We start from the raw sequence: 21,652 nt of genomic DNA, 5'->3' as shown, positions 1-21,652 counted from the left end.
AGGATGAAGCTTGGACAGGCTTAAAATCTTTCTAACAGGCAGCATCTGAATTGAGTTCTCACCACACAACTAAATTGGCAGCCAAATGATACTGACTGTAATGGGATTTTGACTGTTAGCACAGACACTAGACCAGCTCCACCAAAACTGCTCTGAAGTACGTAGGTAGCCAGAAAAAAAGTATTAAAAGTTCTGCCAACAGAGAAGGTGAAATCCTGCCTTCATAGCAGACAAAGGAAGTACATAAGTATATGAGAAAATATGAGATATGATTGTTGTTATGTGATTTAAAAACAATTGGAAAATTATAGCATCTTCTCACTTAGCTATGACTACCCTAAGCCTGTTCTGTCGTTGTGTAATGCCTCTGCTTTGTTCAGCAAAACCAAAACAAATGGGGAATGTGCTTTTCTCACAGCATGAAAATGTTAACACAACAGAAGTATGGATCTTTGTGGTTGCTGTACAGTAGCAGCCATGTTTGTTCAAACAAAACTTCCATCAAGGTGGGTTTCTTGAACAGCTGTTACATCTTCAGTTGGAATTGTGGCACATTGATTGGCTAGGGAATGGCAGATCTGGGCCCATTGAAAATGTCTGTGGCATTTATCATTCTCAAGCAATAGGCCATGAAGGAGAGGGGAGGTGCAACATTTATAGAATAACAGCAGGTATGAAGAATGACTTTCTATGTCTTTGCTCTCTGTAGGAAACAATGATGGATCATGCGCTGCGCACAATCTCCTACATTGCCGATATTGGGAACATTGTGGTTTTAATGGCCCGACGCCGCATGCCAAGATCAGCTTCCCAAGACTGTATTGAAACAACACCTGGTGCCCAGGAAGGAAAGAAGCAGTACAAAATGATATGCCATGTTTTTGAATCAGAAGATGTAAGTAAAGGGGATTAAATTTATTTAAACAATATATGTTACTTAGGGAAAGTCTGAAGTTACATCTAATTTCTTGAATGAATTTTTGTTGTCAGTAATCCTCTCTGATTGAAGCTACAGAGTATCAAGCTGCGCCAGGGGAGGTTGGATGTTAGAAGAAGTTCTTCGTAGGAAGAGTGACTGGCCATTGGAATGGGCTGCCCAGGGAGGTGGTGGAGTCACCATCACTGGAGGTGGTTAGGAAGCGACTGGCTGGAGTGCTTGGTGCCATGGTTTAGTTAATTAGATAGTGTTGGATGATAGGTTGGACTCGATGATATCAAAGGTCTTTTCCAACCTGGTTAATTCTGTTCTATTCTATTCTATACAGGTATCTGTGGAAATAGTAGCCATTTTTGTCCATATTTGTCTTCTATTCATCAGGTCTAACTCACAGGTTGCATATTTTTTGAGCTAAGCAATCATTTTTATGACTTCAAAGTAATTAAGTCTAAAAAGAGAAATGATATTGTCTAAAGTTTAGCGTGCTACCCTGGGATTGTTCTCAGACCTCTTTATTTCAGCTCTGCCACTGCTTGGGTGGGGTCACCTTTTCAAGCATCTTGATTATATCATTACTCCTAAGTTGTATGTAATGCTGAAGAATTTCATAAGCATCCATAAAAATCTAGAGATGAAATTAAGGTGTGATAACTGATTATTACTAACAGTAATATAATAGAAAATGTCAGCTAGACACATTGTGTATGAGAACGTAGAATGGAGATGAAAGTAAAGGGCTACCTTCAGAGAAAGCAATGGCACTGGAGATCAAAAAAAAATCAGCAATCAATTTCAGTAATGGAACAATATTAAAAATGTTCTTGATAACTTCTGTACTACTACAGACCTCTTGGTGTATTGATAAGATTTAAAAATCTGTTTTAAAAGATGAAAGAGCAATTGGTCATGGGTGCTTTTGTGTACTGCAGCACAAATAAGAACCCCACCTTTTATCAAAGCCAACACTGTGTATCTGAAAGGTAGACTGCAAGAAGATTTAGATGTATAGCGTTGTCCAGAAAACCCTGTGCATTTATAATGCATGGACCTACTGTCTAAGAAAGCAAGTTGTATTTCTAGAGTAGTTTCATAGGTTTGTTTGGTAGTATTTTTAGGGAGTTATGTTGTAAGGTGCAATTAAGTCCTCCTCAGGGCACTGGGAGTTACTTATATTCCCCGATGACAGATTACAATACCTGAAAATCACAAATAGACAGAACTCAGTGTGGCATTCTGTGAGCTGCAGCAAACTCAGACTAGGAAAAGTTAAAAAAAAATCAAGTGGAGAAAAAGTTGACAGGAATTCCTTTTACTTCTCTCCACCTGTGTCTCTCTTGTGTTCCAGTGCCATCCAGTGGAATAAGGAAGTACATTTTATGGCAGTTCAGTATGTCTTTCATTAGATGAGTTTTGCAGTATGCTGCACATGCAGAGCTGTTAACATCATCATTGTGATTTTCTGTAGATTTCTTTCTAATATAGCTACATTTCTGACACATACAAATGGCAGTCACTGCAATGTTTCTTTAATTGTACACATTATGCAGCCCAGTGCATACTGTAGTAAAATAAATGCACAGGTAAATGCTGCAAAAATTAATGAAGACGTGGGGAATTTTGAAGAGTTGTTCTTAACATACAATCATGGCTCCCACTGCTTTCTTTAAAGCATCCCTGACACTGCTAGTCAAGGTGTTAGTGGAAATAGCTACTGTAGATGTGCAGTGCAGATAAGTAAGGCTATGCTGGTTTGCTGGGAATATGAGACAAGTATCATGGCAGTAAAAGAACAGATGGGTTGTTTGAAGCAGTGTTTTCAGTCCTACGAAACCAAGGTTGAGAAGCAGCAGGTGACAGGACAACCAAAATTATCAGTGCATACATGTCTCTGAAGGCATGCATAAGCAGAGTATCTGCACTCTCATCATTCTGCAAATATGCTGTGATCAGAACCAGGATTTATTGACAGCTTTTCTGTAAGCTGTGTTCCATATTGGTACAAAGCCAGCACTCTCCAGTGTTTGTTGGAAGGGGTACACAGATAGCATATGGCTGCTTGCTACTGCAATGTACTGATGAAAGAAGATCAGCAGGGCTTTTAAGTGGAGTTTGCAGTGTGATTGTGGATGTAATGGCTTCTTTCTTTACAGCTGACCTTAAAATGACTTTATATTCATACTAATATAGCAGCTTTGCAGGATCCCTTGTTTTGAGTTGATCTTAAAATCCAGTCTCTGTAATTTCTTATGATTTAAGTGGTAAATTTTATCAGTCCTTCCTCTGAGTTGTGTTGTATTCTACATTCTAGGCACAGCTGATAGCTCAGTCAATTGGTCAGGCTTTCAGTGTGGCTTACCAAGAGTTTTTAAGGGCCAATGGAATTAACCCAGAGGATCTCAGTCAGAAAGAATACAGTGACATCATCAATACCCAAGAGATGTACAATGATGATCTCATCCACTTTTCCAATTCAGAAAACTGCAAAGAGGTAAACTGGTTTGGGAATTTCATTTCAGACTGATCCATTTTGTTCAGAGAAATGTAGTTCTCTTGGAAATATCTTTTGGCATTTTAAGGATGAGTTTACATCTCAACATACGTTGTTTCATCAATACTGTGCTACTAAAATCAGCTTTGTAAGTTTTTTAGAATGCTTTCATTTTCAGGGACTTTCTGGTTCTATTGATGAAAAAAAGTAATAAAATACATTTACATCTGATACGGGTAAGCTCTGTGCTATTCACTGTACACAGTGTAAGGTGATTTTGCGTTTTACCAATGTAGTAATACAGAGAGGTAACAATCAATTTTAATGAACGTTGTGATTGCTCACTTACTGGACACAAGGACTATGATTCCAGGCCAGTTTCTCTTCCCCGAGGAGAACACCAGCAAAACTGTTACATGAAATGGAGTTTCACACTCCTAATGCACAAGAGGGCAAGAATTTCCCTTAAGTGCCATGAATCACTGAAGTGTAATTACTTAGATATGGTTTTGGAAGTAATTAGTTCTATCTGTACAACAGCCATTTTACTTTTCAACAAGAGTCACTGTAACACTGGGTGTTCCAAGCCAGAATGGGGCAAGTGTTGTTGCACCCAATTCTGCTCTTACAGTGCTTCAGTGTGGCAGGGATTGGGTTGTTCCAAAGGCCAGAGTTTCTATGCTGAGTCTGAAAGCAATCTTACTTTGAGATGAACTGCAAAATGCTCAATCCCTCAAGTCACAGCTTTCCTACTTACATTCATTTCTTCTAGCACTACAGGTTCTTTTGTACAGCATGAGAGTTCTTTGGAAGAGAGTATTTTTCACCTGTACCTGCAGACAGAAGAGTTATGATTTGATGTGTAGTCATTAGCTATCAAAAAGTGTAGTCCAGTGCATATAAGCATGACAAAATATTTCTGTTGCAGCGAACAAGGGAAAATTCAGATGATCAAATCTTGGTTTAACTTGGAATCTGAACAGGAAAATACAAACATGTCACATTTCAGAGCGATTAGAAAGGTCATTATTTTTTATGGCATCTTTGTTTCTAATCAGTTTATGAATGTTTGAATGATAACAGAGTTGTGGCATATTGCTTGGTTCAGAACCTTGATAGGTAGCTTCAGCAAAAGTCACATGGCTTTGGTGATTCCCCTGAATATGGATGCTCCTGCCCTTCTGCATTTGAAAGAAAATAATGCCTGGTATTTTTTTATCCCCTTAAACTCTTACTCCTCTTCTGTAAAAGATGCTATGATTACTGAACAGTTAACATCACCATATTTGAGGAGAAGTTGTATACACTACATCAGCACATCATGGATCTCGGATTAACATGCCAGGCATAAACATATTCAGTAATGTCAATAATAAAAATGTTAGTGATAACAACAACTATAATAACCAAGAGATCCTTGTCTGAATATAAGGACAGACAAATCCTGAGATAAAAAAACTGAGCAATGATGGCAGAAGTGGATGGAGCTGAACTCAAGCTTGAGTTCCAGGCATAGCCTTAGCCACAAAATGTTACAGCCTTCCCTAATTGCCAGGTTCCAAGAAGGATAAAAACTCCTTTAGCATTCATTCATTTGGTGTTCAGTTCCAACACTTTCCGGAGAGTTAACCAATGTGTTATTTTTTTGCTTATTCTGAGGACCTATATGACCTTCAACAAACAAATGGAGGATACCCCTGAAAAGACAGAGGTGTGTTACACCATTTTAACGGCATTTTTGAAGTCATGCTACTACCAAAATAGCAAAGAATAGAATTCTTGTTGTAATATGTGTTATTCAAGAACAACTGAGATGCTAGTGCTCAAATTTAGATGAATCAAAGAAAAAAACCCTTTTTTGTTGTTTGCTTCCTTTCCCTTTTGATTTCAGCTCCAGCTAGAAAAACAGAAGGGAGAAATTCTTGGGGTAGTGATTGTGGAATCTGGATGGGGATCCATTCTGCCCACTGTTATCCTGGCTAACATGATGAATGGAGGCCCTGCAGCTCGCTCAGGAAAACTAAGCATTGGAGACCAGATTATGTCCATTAATGGGACCAGTTTAGTTGGTCTACCTCTTGCAACATGCCAAGGGATCATAAAGGTACTCCAACCTTAACAACTATATGCTGTAGATTGTATGCCAGCAGAGGGGTAATATTCTGACCTTGTAGATTTCCAGCAGATAGGATTTTGCGTGTCACTGAAAAAAAAAACAAAACCTCTGTCATTGTCAAAAAGCAGAATTAAAAACAGAGCTTCAGGGGTGATAATGTACAGAAAGTTAGGGCTGGAGAATTTAAATGGACTGTCAAAGTTTTGTTACTGGACTATAACAAACAAGGTCAGGTTTGAAAAACTTGCCTAAATAAGTTACTAGGCTATCTTCAAAGTTTTAGGCTTCCTCACAGCCTCCAAATGAAAATCTGAGGATTAAAACCAACTACGCTTCTTTAGGCTCTATGTAGATTAAATGGATGGAGGCTAGTAGACTGCATGACAGATTAGGCGAGTATATGGAGATTCCCCAGGCATGATGGAATCTCTGAATTTGTACTTTTTAACCACTGAGACTAAATCTAGTGTCTGTGCAGATGTACCAAGAGCAGCAGCAGGAGGTGAATTAGCCAGAAGGACAAGCAGGAGTCAGTTTTGAATTGTGTTGAAAACTTTCTTTAAAGTTTCTAAGGTAATTAAAGGCAAAGTTTTGCTATGTGTTTTTTGGCCAAATGGGGGCCAAAACAGAGAAATTAATCTCTTAACAACAGATTTCTATTAACTCTAGCTGTTCCTTCTCAATTCAGCTGCTTTACACTCTTGCAATTAAGAAACCAGTAATGACAGAGCAAAATAAAATCAATTTCAGAAATATCTTTTGGAATATCTTGCAGGGTCTCAAGAATCAGACACAAGTCAAACTGAACATTGTCAGCTGTCCTCCTGTTACTACTGTCCTCATAAAACGGCCAGACTTAAAATACCAGCTGGGCTTCAGTGTACAGAATGGAATTGTAAGTTTCTGTGTTCAGTGATTGTTTGGGGTTTCTTTTTTTCCCCCCCTTCTTTCTTTTTTTTTGATTTCAAGAAACACACTGAGGTACTGAAAAAATCCTTACATGTGATCTCACTTTTTTGTACTGCAATCCTTTAATTAACCAAAGTCTTAGAGTCATGTTTCTGAATAATAGAATGTAAAATCACATTCCCAGGAGAACAACTACTGCCATTCCTAAGGGTTTTTCCTGCAGAATACAACCATAAGATTTACAGGGCCAGATAGCTGATCCAGGTACTGCACCAAGCAAATTCATACATAACTGTCATTAGAGTGCCAGATCTGATCCCGTTTCTCCCTTTTAAATTTGGAGCACACAATTGCTAAGACTGTGTGTAATTTATTTGGATCATATGGTAGTGGGCAAAGGCATTTGTGATATTCTCTGATTAAACACCCCTCACTACAAGTAATTCTGTAAGTTGCTGCTCAAGTATCCCTTCTCTGCATGCTGCAGTTTCCCTGTAATACCAGTAGCAAGCAGGAGAATGAATGTGGCAGGTAACAGTGCAGCTCAGGGTCTTCCTCTCAGAGTTCTTCCTTCCCAAGCCATTTTCCTATACCTGTCCAAACCAAACTTGCAACACAGCTAGCTCAGGTAGTCACCTTGCCTTTCTGGTGGCTGATACTAGCATTAGGGACTGCCTGTAGTGCAGGACCATCACCATCTCCTCTTCCTCCAGTCTATGAAAAAAATAAATAAATGGGGCTGCTCACACAGAAAACCACACCACAAAGCACTGTGGGTTCTGGGTCCCTGTTCTGTGAAATTCATCAGATTTCTGTTTGCTACCCTTGGAAGAGTAGCAGATAACTCTGTAGGGTATGGTTTATGGCTTTTATACTGTGCTTTAGCAAACAGATGGCTCATTAGTAGACTTCCAGCTCTGCTAGCCATCTCTAAGTTATTATTGTACCTAAGTTTTTCCTACCATGTTGTGGTCACAGCAGAGACTGATAAAAAGGAAACTGCTACAAGCCTGGGTCCAGGTGGAAGCACTCTGAAGTGATACCTACCCCAGGGGAAATGTCCTTTAGAAGCAGAATTAATGTTCTGATACTTGAGAGAGAGGTCTGAAAAAAAACCACAAAAACCATCCCAAAACCAACCCACAGACAGATTAGGTGTGTGACATATTTCTGTACCACTTTGCCTGTGCTTAACTCTTTTCCACCCTATGTGTAAAGTGGGTATGGTTACTGCTGGTAGTTCAGTCTGTGTTAGCAAATCCCAAGTCTTGGTATTAAAAAGGATGAAAGGGATGGGATCTGGTTTTACAGGATCTCAGAGAGCGTGCTAAGAACATCATACAATGCCATATTACTAATTACTGTCCTTTGTAAATCTAGTATGTTCAGCAGGTGTTGTGATAAAAGAAAGAAATGTATTTTGAGGAATAAGGAGCAATCCTGTGGTGTGTTTGTAAGTTAATTCTTCTAGGAGGCCTCTCTCTGCATTGCTGGATGTTAGGTCAAGGCTGGGGAAAATGATCAGGACGAGGTAGATTAGAAGCAGCATGTAATGTCCTCACATGGACAGAGGCAGTTATGGACTCTGTGGGACAATCTATCTTGTCCTGACTAATCATTTCCTGTATAACTGGAGCCTTAGTTGAGTAAATGCTGAGGTTGTTCTCTTTCAGAGAAGGCTCACTCCATCTACTGGGCATCTGTCATATTCACTACACTAGATGGTCATAATTCATTCCAGTTAAGGAAGTTTACCAAATTCAGCATACAGATCCTTCTCCGAGAACAAAAAAGGAAAGCCCTGTAATACATTTCATTGATGTGTTTCAATACAAATGTCAATGAACAAAAAGGAGAGATTAACATCTTTTCGTTAGGCTACTACATGGTCATGCTGCTGGGCCTGTAAATCCTTCCTCTGATAAACCCTTCACGTTTGAAAATTAACTCCACAAATTACATCTCATGGTAGTCTGACACCGAACTTCAAAAAGCTGTTTTGTACTTGCCAGCAGTTGTTACAAATTATGACAGGGTTCAGAAATTATATCCTTATTGTTGGCTCAGCATCAGTAAATCAGTAGTTTGCCAGAATGGGTATAATGACATGGCCCTAATGCTATGCCGTTACCTGGTTATGTGTGCACCTAGTGCCTCTTCCAACAGCGGTTTTGTGGCGGTTCCATCTTATCTCTGCAGGATGTACAGCTGGTGTATTAGTGAGTAGCCATCAACAACCCGGGCATATAAAAGCACTTTCTGAACTAGCATGGGCTTCCACATGCTATCAGGAAGATGCAGAGGTAGGGCTGCTGCAGGTGACTGTGTTCTTTGTGTATGTAGTATTGTTTAATTAATTAAGATCCTGAAGTTGTGCTTCATGAAGCACTAGTGCCAGATTTTGGGAGCTTTAGTTAGGGAGCAGCACAACAGCATAAAGTGGAGCATTAGTGCAACATTCAGAAGAAACATTGTGCATGCATCTGAAACAAGGGTGACTGTTGTGTAATGTGGGGTGAACATAAAGGGACTCATCAGCCTTCTTGTGAAAAACATTACACTTTTGAAATCATGGTATTTAAATACCAGTGATCCCCTTTGTATCTTGTTTCCTAGATTATGAAAAATCTGTGTATTACCAGTTGTGTTTTTTACTGCTGATAATGCACCACTTCAGTCCAGAGCTCAGATACTTTCTCTGAGGAGTGTTACACACCCCATCCCCAGCCTAGTGTAATTCTAGCTAAAAATACAGTAGCACGTGGTAGAACATAGGCAGTTTATTCTTTCTTCCTTACCTCTGTTTATATTTAAACTGTCTAGGAAAAAAAAAAAACAGGGTTTAAACAGAATAATACAGGAGTGAGATGAGGAGAAACCTGATTTAATAGGTTGGATTTAAAGCATTAACACAGAATCAACAGTTACTTTGCCTTGCCCTGCTCTTCATGTTTTGCTACGCAATGGGCAGTTGCAATAAAACTGTGAAGCTGCCAAAGTTTCATATTTGATGCACTGCAGCTTGTCTAAGATTCCAGAATCTGTCACAGCTGAATGGATTGAACCAGTATAGTTTACACCTGGGGTGTTCTCTGTTATGGTGGTGTTTTGGTGTTGGTTTGTTTTCTTCAGTTTACACACCACAATAGAGTATAAGCTCTTGCTTACAAGAAGATCCAGATCCATCATGGTTCATTTATTAGTACTGCTGCTCTCACAATGGTCAACAAATCTAACAGGCTAAACAATACTGGCTGAACAGAAACACATTTAATTAGGGGTACTACTCATCTTAAATTTGCCAACTAAATCTTCCATAGCTCCACTGGCTGGAAATGAACTTAAGGCTGCTCTAAGTCAGGCATTTGCAAAAACAGGAGCCACATAAATGTGTGCATTAAGTGCAGTATATTTCACTCTGTCTCTAGCTTAACAGGATCTGTGAGGCTAGACAGAGGGCACCTCGGCTCTGTGTCTGTTTCTCTTTTAAAATAGTTAGTGCTCATAAAAAGGAAGTTGACTCCCTTCCCTGGAGAGGAATCACATTCTGGAATGAATATAGGAGACTACTTCCTACCCCTGAGGCTATTAGGAAGCAAAAATTCACTGATGGTGATGATGAAAAGTGCTTCAAGACCCACAAAATAAAAGATGCTCTGGACAGTAATGCAAGCCATTATCTTTTCCGTTATGCCAGTGGGGTGTGAGGTCACATTTCCATTTGCTCTGAAAGCTTTTCTTTCAGCAGTTGGTACTGTCTCTGTATTTTCTTTTATACTGTGAATAATATTTACTTGCAAAATAGTATTTTATACATGACTGAAATTCAAGCTGCAGTTCTGTGAAAGGTCCTGATGGTGCTGCTATCCATAAATGCCCATCAGAAGTACTTTATGAACCATACATTTATGTGTAGGTAAAACTCAGCCACAAAGATGTGTGGTGGAAGAGAAGTCTTTCTCTCTGCAGAATGAAGTTTTTTCAGAAGGCTAAGAATGGCCTTCTAAAACAAAATAACCACCATACATTTTTGTTCCCCATGTCGGATAGCCTGAACTGTGAGTAAAAAGGGGTTTCATTTTTTATAGCATTGTTATTCGTGAAGAGCCACTGAAAGGAACCTGCTAGTATCATTCAGAAAAGATTCTGGTCAACCACAGAATATTTCACCTTTAACACATTCCAGCTTGGCCATCTCATCACATACTGTTTCTGAATTAGATTACAAACTCACTGAGATGCATCTTATCACACCTGTATTTAGCTCTGAGCTAATTACCAGATCCCAGCAAATAAAAATTCTCAGCGTGTGATTCCAACCACAACAGTAACTAAGAAACGGCCATCACTGGATGTTCTTGCACTCGTTTATTCTCCTCCAGGAACAGTTTTTTCTCAGTAAACAAAAGTTAAATCTTAGCACTGCTAAGCACTGCTCCAGAGATTCAAGGTATATATTATCTGCCTCATGTGCTGCATGAGTTGTCTTCTGAAATGATTTACCAACACACAACTGTCTGGTCTGTCAGGGATAGCCCTGTTGCAGCACAGGCACTACTGAGGAGAAAATATCTTTAAATCCCATATACTGGATTGGGATTTTTCTTTTGGCATGTGGCAGCCTCAGAATAAATTAAGTAGCAATGTCTGCTAGGACTATGTTTTTGCTGAATTTTCCTCTGCTGTATGGGGGCATAAAAAAAAATCAAAACTTGTGCCTAGCCTTACAGGTACCTGCAGCTGGCTCTTGAAACAGTGGCCTGGCTTGCAGCCTCCATCCTAAACTTGCTGTGGCCAGCAGCACTGTAGAACGTGGAGAAAACCAGTGGCTCTAGAGAGCAGAATGCCCTTTTTCTAACCTGAATGAGGCACGGGAAACAAGTTGTCATACTTCACTATGCTGACAACAGCCTGCAAAAAGAAACAAGAAGTTGCACATTTTGTAAGATTCATGGAAAGGTTTGGGTGGAAAACACCTTTGAAGGTCATCTAGTCCAACACCCCTGTCATTTACACTAAATCAGGTTGCTCCAAACCCCCATTTTCATGTTGGCTGGGAAGAATAAAGTAGTACATTGCTGAAAGAGTCCAGATGGCACAGTCAAAGATTTAAAAATAACTTCTATACCAATAGTACAATTAATGTTCTCTTCAACCCTAACTCCACTTCTGCATGGTTGATTGTCTGTATCACTGTGTCAGGTATTTTTATATTCCCAGCCCATAAGGATGAAAATAGAAATGGTAATTTGCATAAATTTTGGAAAAAACCCACCCCTACAAAACAACCACCACCCAATACTTAAAACCTCACAGTACTGCTTAATGCTTTCTACAATAATTTTTGGAAGCCTTAAGAGTGTCACCACTCATCATTAAATCCTAGTAACTGCTACATTATGACATTTCTAAACTTCAAAATAAACTTCTCTTTCTCTTGGTAGATTTGCAGCTTGATGCGAGGTGGAATAGCTGAGAGAGGAGGGGTGAGAGTAGGACATCGTATTATTGAGATCAATGGACAAAGTGTTGTTGCTACTGCTCATGAGAAGATAGTGCAAGCATTGTCTAATTCAGTGGGAGAGGTAAGAAAAAAATACTTTATCAAGGAATTAAAAGCCTGTTGAAGGAATGTACATTTCAGTTGAAAAGTGTCTTAACTTAGCATTAAAACCACCACCCCACTAAACTGGACTGGAGCACTAATAACAAACAATTAACAGAACAGTTTTTGAACAGTTAGATGCACATTCACTGCATATTTTCACTTGTTTTCAAGAGTTCCTGGCATGACTCTGAATATTCAACCTCCTGTTTGAATTAAACCACTCTATTAAAGGAAGAAATGGCTCAATCGTGTTAGCTATGAAAATGTGTCAGCTTATCACCACAGAATCTGCCATAGAAATAAATCAATATTCAGAGGGCTGTAAGATTCCAACTGATATTTTAGTAATTTAATTTCCAACTTACCTTGGTTAAGACACCTCTCTGCAATACTTTTAGAGAAATCAGCAATGCCTCAACAAGATACTCCTGTTTGTCAGAATCCCTACTGAATTTAGTGGTCATATCATACACAACCCTGGGCAGATCTTCCACTAGTTTCTTGGCCAAAATCAAAGGCTTCCTTGTGGAAAATGATACTAGAAAAATAATAAAAGAGTATGTTCACATTGGCAGGAACAAAGCTGTTGATTTCAGTAGAACCCCAAAGCCTTTATGGTAAGCAGCCTCTTTGCTGTGTAATGTCTCACACCAGACATAAGGACACTATGAACCTTATTTTTCAGCATAAAAGATACCAAAATACCAGGGCAGCATATGGCTGGTGAGGGTTTGTATTACCAGTGTACCATCCTTCCACTTGAGTGATCCGATTGGTACTGACAGATGTTACTACAGTTTTGATACACTAATTACCTGATGCCTTTAATCTTGTTACTCCTTGTGGAAAGAACTTCATTAAATACACTAGCCATGAAAGAACCCACTCCACCAAACTCTTGAGTGGCAGTTAAATATCAGGTGATAAAGTCCCAAGTTGTGTGTTCAGAAGGTCAAGCTCCAATTAGGAGAAAATACGTATGAAATGACATTCCCACAGGGAAGGAAGATAGAAATCTAAGTTCAATTAATAATCTTTCTTTTCAGAGCTCTGGATTTGTGCTACTGCTTTTTTAAGGACTGTAATTGGAGGAGGGTTTAACAACAGAAAGTGTGAAAGTGTTTAGGTGTCTTTTTAGGCTATATGAGGTTGCATCGGGTCATGGTCATTTGAAAAACACACCCCCCCCCACACAAGTAAAGACAGCAAACCAGCTTGTCAGAACCAGAGAAACTGGAACTAGAAACTTTGGTAACACTCATAGCTATAGAAATGAGGACAATAAATGCACTTACACCACTGGGAGAGAGGTTTGGCCTCAGGGTTTGCTTTAAACCAGTAACAATCCTGCTAATTTCTGTGTAAATCACTCGACAGATTCACATGAAGACTATGCCAGCTGCCATGTTCAGGCTCCTGACTGGGCAAGAGACACCCCTATACATCTAGCACGCAACTCTCTTGCAGCAAACTAACTAAATGATTCCATCAGAGCTGAAGCCCTCACAGCTGAAGAGAATTTTGTATTTTGTATGAATGAAAGGCTTTGAAGCTGACCTGAGGACTCCGAATAAAGGAACAGACAGGTGTCTCTGCCTTTTCTCTCCTTCCTTTTTATTTCTTTGCCAAAAAGTGATGAGAAGGATGGTCAAGGACAATAATTACTGACAAAAATATTTGTAAAACATTTAAGTATTTTGCAACATCTTCTAAACTCTTTTCTCATAAACTGTAAAGCATATTTATTGGTAAACTATGTGGAGTGATGTATGTATGTCTGTCTTGTTTGATAACATGGTGAATGTGAGTATTTGATGAATGAGACTGCAGGAAATGGCAAAGAGAAGACAATAGGGGAAGTTATGGCTGCCTCGAGTATTAAAAAAATTATCCCAGGCACAGGAAGTGGCCCAATACCGATGGCTTTGCATAAACTTAGGACTGGTGCTGAATACATGGTATTTCAGTGGAAAGGAATGCGTGCAGTTAAACCTTTTAGACTCTAATGTAAAGAAAACCACTGTAGTACTTGGTATTGTTATGACAAGTGTAACCTCTTTGGCAAGGTGTGAACATACACATGTAACAGGTGTCTCATATGCTAAATAAAGAGTAATTGCCACAAGATTAAAATCAAAATATTTATTTAGAGACATATTTATTTTTAATGCTTGTGATTTTTATGATTTAACAAAGTTACTTCATGGATAACTTATTGCACAGGTTGTGTAATGTACGTGTTGGGCTGGGTGGTTTTTTTTTCCTTTCATTTTTGCGTATTACCTTTTTGTTTCTGTTAGCTCAAAATGGGAAAGCCATGCTTACCTGTTTCTGTCTTTTATAAAGCATTCTTATTCCTAAGGCAATGTGTTCTGATTGTAAATTGTTTTGACAAATAACCTAGCACCATCAGCAGTATTAGAATGTGTGTAGATAAAAAACTTGATAGTAAAGTTGTATTCCTTATGAGATAAATGTTAATTAGTGTAACTTTTTGTCTAGATTTTGGGGTTTTTGGCCAAGGCCTTGAAGAAAATACACTGTGACTTAAGAAGCCTTACCATGCAGTAACTAAAGAGCTTTAGATGACTGTACTTCAAGGAGTAGTGTGTTGCATGCAACTGACCTTAGGAAAGAATTAACCTACCATCACCAATAAATCCGAAATAATAAAGGAAGCTTGCTTATTTTGTTTGTGGTGTAAGTTTACGTAATATGACAGCCAAGTAGCAAATCATTTAATTCTTCATCTAAGTGCAGTTGCAGAGGTCACAGACTATTTTTTCTAAAAGAAACTGATCTCTTGAATAAGGAATTGGTGTATCATTATTATCTTGAGAGTAGATGTGCTAAATTAGCAAACCTTGTTGCCGCTGAATGTCACTGTAACCTCAAATCAATACAGAAGCATGCCATAATTAAATACATTAAAAGAGATGATTCTTTAAAACTTAAACTACCCATCTTCAGCTACATTCCTTTGTGACCTTTTCACAGGGTGTCTGCCCAGCTCTGAGTGACACAAATGAAACCAGTACATGATTAAACCACAAATGGAAACTAATGCTACTGACAAGCAAAAAATTAAAACCCTGAAACATCAACCTGTGGCAGGTTCTTGATAAGAACCTTTTGTTTAAGGCCTTTCCAATTTCCTCTGGGAGAGCCAGGATGAAGCTTGCACTGGAAGATGTTGCTGGCAGACCTGTGTTTATGCTGGTAATCAAATCAGTGTCAATTATATTTACTTTTGGATTGTTTTTTATGATCAATGTTAAATGAATCATAAATGCAGCAAGAACCACAAGGACACATTTTAGTAACGCAGTCATCAAAACTACTAATTAGAATAACAATTCCTTTGGAAAAAAATGTTCAAGGCTCTGAGATAAAAATTCATCTAACTTTCTATCAGTTGGCATTTGTAAAAAGTTTGTGGAATATTCTTTTTGGAAATGCAGAATTTCATTAAGTATCTTTTGGTCACCATTTCCAGAGTACTTAAAGGTCAGTTCTCAACAGCAGAGGCTACTCATGAGCACTCAGAAACAGCAAACATAAACCACACTGCAGCCATTACTGTAACTTAAAAGGGCAATGCATTTGTGAGGGGAGGGGGCCAGCTTTAATAGGACAGATCAGTTATCCTGGATAGAAGGATACTGGAAGAATGGATTAGAAGCAGCACTGGATGTGCATATGAATCAACTTTACATTTCTATCCAAATCAGTTGTGGGAAAAAAGCAAAGTCAGGAAGTACTTTTTATTAAAACACTGATAATAGTTAAAACACTTTGAGGTACATTAAATAAATACAACCTTTAAGTTGTACAGCAGGTGTCTGGTGGGTTTGCAATACTTTGCAAGAAATGCCAGGCAGCATCAGTAGTATTTCTTTAAGTACAGTGAATTGTGGTTGGGAAAATGTTTGTTATGACTTTACTAGTAAATCAGCTAAAATTTTGAAAAAATCAGGGCTGAAATTTACATTCAGAAAAATAAGTGTTCTCCTCCTGCTGTTGGAAAAAAGTGGAATTCCAAAGGAAGACACTTTTTCCTTTTTAAGTCATCCATTACTTGTATTTCTCCCAGTCCTGGTTTCTTCCTTACTGCTCTTTGCTGGAATCACATACCTGCGAGCGTTCTCAAAGGATGGTCTCCCGGCACACTCCAATTAAACTGTGAGGCCTGTCCCGCTCAGAACTGCGAGTGATGTGGGACCTACTTAAGAAGGCAACTGGAGAGCTTAGAGCACCACAGCTCTGAAGATGAAGATCTTCTTGAAGTCGCTTTCTAGAGGTATTCACATTCTGCTGGGAACTTGTAATTACCTGTTGAAGAGAAGCAATGGACATGGAAAAAGTGGGGAAAGCAGGGTAAGAAATGTTTTCATTTGAAAGGTTCAGTCCCTAAGTATTATTTATCTACTGATGGAACTCCCCCTGGAGCAGATGTGCCTTTATGCAGCCATCCTGCTTCTCCTATTCTTCAAACTGGTCAGGGCTCAGGACTTGCTGCTGGAAGGCACAGTCAGGCTTAAAAGGCATCAGGCCTCCAACTCACACTGTAGTGCTGCCTCAGCAAAGGTGCAAGTGTTTGTTCTCTATACCAATGAAAAAGAAACCTGTGGGATAGCCAGCAGCTCAGCCTTATAATTGATGAATGTAAGTTTGGAGCAAATTAAATTCCTCTGTTTCTTTTAGGAGAATATTTTTCTTCATGGCTTTGCCAGGGCTGGGTGAAAACTAAAACCTTGCAAGCCTGGGAATCAAACAGTAACTTCACAAATATGAACTGTATAACTATTTTAACCAAAAATTCTGTGACTTGGTAAAGAGGTTGCTGGGATGCCCTGGATTTTCATTGACTTAAGAATGTTTTATTTTGTCTGAAAATAGTAACTACTAAAATGATTTCTTTAATGTGAAAAAAATATATGCCTCCCTGGATCTAAGAAATCCAGACAGGATACAAATTGGGCCATTGGTTTCTGGTTTTATGATCTGCATAAGCACTCAAATTTTCTGTACTTTTTTTTTTGTTTGGGTTTTTGGTGATAATGCGGTCTTTTTCCCCTTAATTTAAAGAAAATAGTTTTCAACATTCTAACCTTGAGGGTTTAATGATCTATACATTTTGTAAAGCAATAAAAATGTTTAAATTCAATTCCATCCTGACAGTCTATTCAGTATGCCATGATAGTCCTGCTTGTTAGCCATGTGACTACAGAAGTGACTGATATGGTGCTCCTCCTTTGTTCTATTTCACAGGTAGCAAACCCAATCTTGCAGCAAGCTTTATTAAATGCTGTATGTTTCCTTCTCTACATCAAACCCTCTCACATGCTGTTTAAGTGTTATTAAATCCTATTTTAATACTTATTTAGCCAACTTCCTTCACTTAGGGATCAGCAGACTTATCATAGGAATTACAGTATCTCAGAAGAGGGGGAAACAGCCCCCAAGTGTGTATCCCTAATTGTCTGGCCAGCTCTATGGAAGCCCTACAGGCAATCTGAAGGTAGTTGTCACTGCTAAGGGCATTCTGCTTTTCAAATCTTACAACATAAAGGGAACTTCCTTTCTATAGCCATCATTCTGATAACAATACTAGCATCTTCCTGCAAAAAGATGCATCATTAACCAAACATTAGATAATAAAAGGAGCTGTGACTACTCATTCCCTTATTTAGCAGGATTTGCTCCAAGCCTGGTGTCTGTTTCGTTCTCAGTTCAGGGTGAGCAGATGCATTATTCCTCCACTTCAAAAAGCACAATGTTACAATTTCTTTCTTAAGAATAGCAGTGGTACTTCTAGCTAGGAGTAAAGCTAACCTCACTGTTCTGATCTGATAGATGGTGGCCCTGTCTGTTACTTGTCTTTAGCTGGTAGCTTCTGCTGTACACACATATTTACCTGAAAGAAAAACAGATTGAAGTCTGCTCTGTGCATCTCTGTATAAACACAGGGCCACCTATGGAATATACACAGGTGGAGAAAGATGTGGAAACAAGAGAGGGTGATTATCAATGTGTAATCAGTTCCCCACAGATCTCCTAGAATATTACTGGGTCTAGCTGAAGAATTTTAAATACATTTATAAGTGCTTCACTGTAAAATGCCAGGCTGTCTGATAATTTCTTTCTAAAGCCTTATTATGTTTGAAGAACTTTTTCAGGAGTCATGTGAAATACTTAAAACTATAAAAATACAGGAAAAAGGTATTTGTCTATCATGGCTGAAAAAATCTTGAGAACAGAAATGGCCTACCTGGTCTATAATATTGGCACTGAAGATGGCTTCTTCCATGTGTTTCTCATCACATTTTATTACTGATCGTATGCTGTTCACTACATGACGTACTTCTGGAGGGAGATTACAGTTTGAATGTTCCAGAAATTTTGCCACTAAAATTTTTGTGTCTTTATAGGCTTTAAGGTCCACTAAAGAATGTGGTCGCTCTTTTGAGGCTGTGTGCAAAGCCTTTGGCTTTAGGTGTAGATCAGTTTTCCTTGTATCCCTCTGTTTTCCAGTTGGTAGGAAACTGCTCAAAGAATGCTGACAAGCAGAGGCAGCCATATGAGAACCAGAAACAGGAACTAAAAAAGGGGGGGAAGAATATCTTTAAAGTAATAGTTAAAATAAATTCTAAAAAGAAAGAAAAAGAAAAAAGGCAAAACACACAATGTCACAACATTTTTTCCTTTGTAATTAAATGTCTGTTTTCTCTGAAGAATAAGGAAAACATGCAATCAAGGAAACACTGCAAAATGGCTAATTTAAACTAGGAGTCAGACTCTTTCCCATGACTGTACTCAGGATGGGTGGGTAATTAAGGTACTTCACAAAGCACAGACATGTTTGTTACCTCTGCTTTCAGTGGCTTCAGGTGACATTACTGAGAGGAGAAACACCAGCTTCTCCATGTTACCCATGTTAAATTGTTACAGTTTAGTACCCCCCACACCTTTAAGGCTAAAGTTCTGCTTATTTATAGGCCTCAATATTACTAATAAATACAGAGAAATCAAAATGTTCAATTAAACCAGAGGACTTAATTCAGAGCATTTATTGTAGCTCAGAGACTATTTCCATCAGTACTGTACATCAGATGTGTGTGCTATCAGGAAGCGATTTCTATGTCCCACATTTCCTAGAGCTGCTTTCTCTGTCAGCAGCTTTCAATTATTTTTACAATGAAAGGAAATCTGTATGACACTGCTTTAGAACACTGATCCTCACCTGTTTCTAATGTAGCTGGAGACAGTCCTGCATCTGGAAACTGGCTACATACAGGAGTCCAAGCACAATTATCACCTTGAACCAAAGAGAGAAAGACAGAAAGATCACAATCAACCCCTGCTAACCTCTGCCCAAAGCAAGGAAAAATACATTGGAATCACTTATCTCCTTTACAGAATGAAACTACACAAAAGAAGCACTACTTCCAAATGCTCATTCATAAAGAAAAACTACTATACACAGATATGTCCAATAAGCTGTTAAATACAAAGATCTAGTTCCTGCTGGATGGTTTGCTCTCTGTTACACCGATAACAAACTCTTAAGTATTTCAGGCCTAAGCTCTGAAGCTACAGAAAGCTACCTGCTAGGGGCAGTCCTCAGACTTTGCTATATTTGAGAGTTCATTTTAGAAAATGGGAAAAACAAGAAAGAAGAGTCCCTCTACTCCTACAAACCCAAATCCTTTTCTTAGAGGTTCTCATTCTTTGCAGGACAAATGCTTTCCACCGCTGATTAAATCAGTCAGTAGGTGACCACTATGGTTCCTGATGATCCAATCAATAACAAATGGTTAGACAGCATCTACAAACAGCTCTGGACATAGTTGCTTTCCAGTGAGAGTTTCTGGGATGTCAGCACAAGGATCCATGATGATGATATCACACTATACACTAATTGCCACTGCAATCTTTTTGATTTCAAGCTTGTGACAATCAGATGGTATAGGCTAAAGCTGCTCACATCTGTTTCCAAGACTGCACTGAACTTCTAGGTAGATTAAAAGAGATCTTCCATATCTTCAGGGAAAGTTTATAATGAAAAGCTGGTATAATCTTCTCTGGCACAGTGAATAATTAAATGAAGGAAAACAAATGTAAGATGCTACAAACAAAGCAAAGCTGTAAGAAATTAAGAGAGCTTCTATTCTATGTTTACTTTATTATGCTGAGGTATTGCAACACGTGAATCATGGCATGCTTATTGAAAGGAGACATTTCAGATGTTCTGTCTTCCCATCTATTATTATACTGCTTAATGTACTTGTGACAGTTAAAACTACACTAGATATTATCCTGAGTTATCAGGAACACAGACACAATTGGGCACTTGATGTATATAGCCACATAGTCTATCATGTTTGATTATAACTTAAGTTTATTGTTAACAAACATCAGTGCTGGAAGTTGGTTTTGTCTCCTGTGCTATGATAAACTTTATGAAGAAAAGACAGAAAACTGTGCAAACTACTCATTTATAAGTAATGTTTTATAGGAGCAAACTTATTTTTCATAGAGCCCAACATACTTATATTGCCCAGGGACTACACACTGACTATAAAGGCACCTATTAAACTAAGCTTTCATCTCTAGGTTCTCTACTGGGAATGACATATTTCAAAACAAACTCATTCAAGACCTACTTAACTGAACTCTGGGCAGTAAACCTCAAGGTTGCACTTCTAGATCTCTTCACTTGTATAGGGAGGTTAATCAGAAGATCAGTATTTTTTCTTGAAAAAAGACAACCCCAAACCCCTCTGACCAATCTGCCCACTCTATTCATGAACATGTCTAAAGCTTACCCACCTCTCAGTTCTCCAAAATCCAGTCTCTCTTCTACAAGTTATTGGCATTATCAACACATAGTTACAGTTACATTTCACATGGCCACTCTACTTGACTTCTACTCCAGGATGATTTTAAACAAATAAGTGTATGTTACTGAAACAAAACTCGGATATTTTTTCTCCTAGGTTGGTTAGCTGATGGAGCTCTGTCAGTTCCCTTTATCCTTGCTTCTCATTCAAGTCTGTGGCTGTATTTTAAAATCCTGCAGTGAATACCAATATCCAGTCATGAAAAACCTATTTCACGTGCTTTTTTAGAAGTTATACAGACTAAAGAATTTCAGCTGTGTGACACAGCTTAGGAAAAATAAGCTTGAAGGCTGCTACAAACAAACATATATGTTGCTAGGATTCTGCTGCTTCTAACTTAGGTATAATTTCTGAAGTTTGACAAAAGGTAGAGGAAGGGGAAGTGATGCAAACAGCACACAGAATCTTGAAAACTGTAGTCTGCCAAACATATAAATTAAAGAAATATGCAGACACAGATCCAACTGCTTCCCTTAAATATTTCATTTTAAAGACTGTTCTGTAGGCATCAAAAGCACAGCAAACTAAGTCAGCACAAACACATTCCCTCTGAGTTACATCTTTTCTTACTCCCCCCACTGTTGTGTGTTTATCGGTATCTCCAGAACCATCTCTGCTCCTTTATTACAGTCTTTCCTAAGCCTGGTTACATCTCAGTAACTTTCCATCTGTGTCCCTCAACTCATGCAGG

The 21,652-nt window shown here is 38.6% G+C and overlaps 2 protein-coding genes across 6 annotated transcripts in view; one reads left to right on the top strand and one right to left on the bottom strand.

The window, feature by feature from the left end:
* APBA2 (amyloid beta precursor protein binding family A member 2) overlaps window positions 1-13,547 on the top strand; it is an 80,533-nt gene extending 66,986 nt beyond the window's left edge. For all 3 annotated transcript variants that reach the window (XM_054169167.1, XM_054169165.1, XM_054169166.1), the window contains 6 exons: window positions 710-895; window positions 3,246-3,425; window positions 5,317-5,529; window positions 6,317-6,436; window positions 11,895-12,035; window positions 13,436-13,547. In XM_054169167.1, coding sequence (XP_054025142.1) covers window positions 710-895; window positions 3,246-3,425; window positions 5,317-5,529; window positions 6,317-6,436; window positions 11,895-12,035; window positions 13,436-13,507 — 912 coding nt within the window. In that variant the 3' untranslated portion in view covers window positions 13,508-13,547. The remainder of the gene's footprint in view (window positions 1-709; window positions 896-3,245; window positions 3,426-5,316; window positions 5,530-6,316; window positions 6,437-11,894; window positions 12,036-13,435) is intronic.
* Window positions 12,428-21,652, bottom strand: part of ENTREP2 (endosomal transmembrane epsin interactor 2) — a 101,430-nt gene continuing 92,205 nt past the window's right edge. For 2 of the 3 annotated variants that reach the window (XM_054169168.1, XM_054169170.1), the window contains 3 exons: window positions 19,302-19,376; window positions 18,330-18,658; window positions 13,483-16,390 (listed from right to left, as the gene is read on the bottom strand). In XM_054169168.1, the coding sequence (XP_054025143.1) occupies window positions 16,205-16,390; window positions 18,330-18,658; window positions 19,302-19,376 (590 nt within the window). In that variant the 3' untranslated portion in view covers window positions 13,483-16,204. Of the gene's footprint in view, window positions 12,597-13,482; window positions 16,391-18,329; window positions 18,659-19,301; window positions 19,377-21,652 lie in introns of those variants that run through there. The other variant, XM_054169169.1, reaches the window with a different exon arrangement.

This window comes from Dryobates pubescens, chromosome 17, assembly GCF_014839835.1.
Source record: "Dryobates pubescens isolate bDryPub1 chromosome 17, bDryPub1.pri, whole genome shotgun sequence".
NCBI lineage: Eukaryota > Metazoa > Chordata > Aves > Piciformes > Picidae > Dryobates > Dryobates pubescens.
Note: the sequence above shows the minus strand (reverse complement) of the source record. Positions and strands in the feature narration are given on the sequence as shown.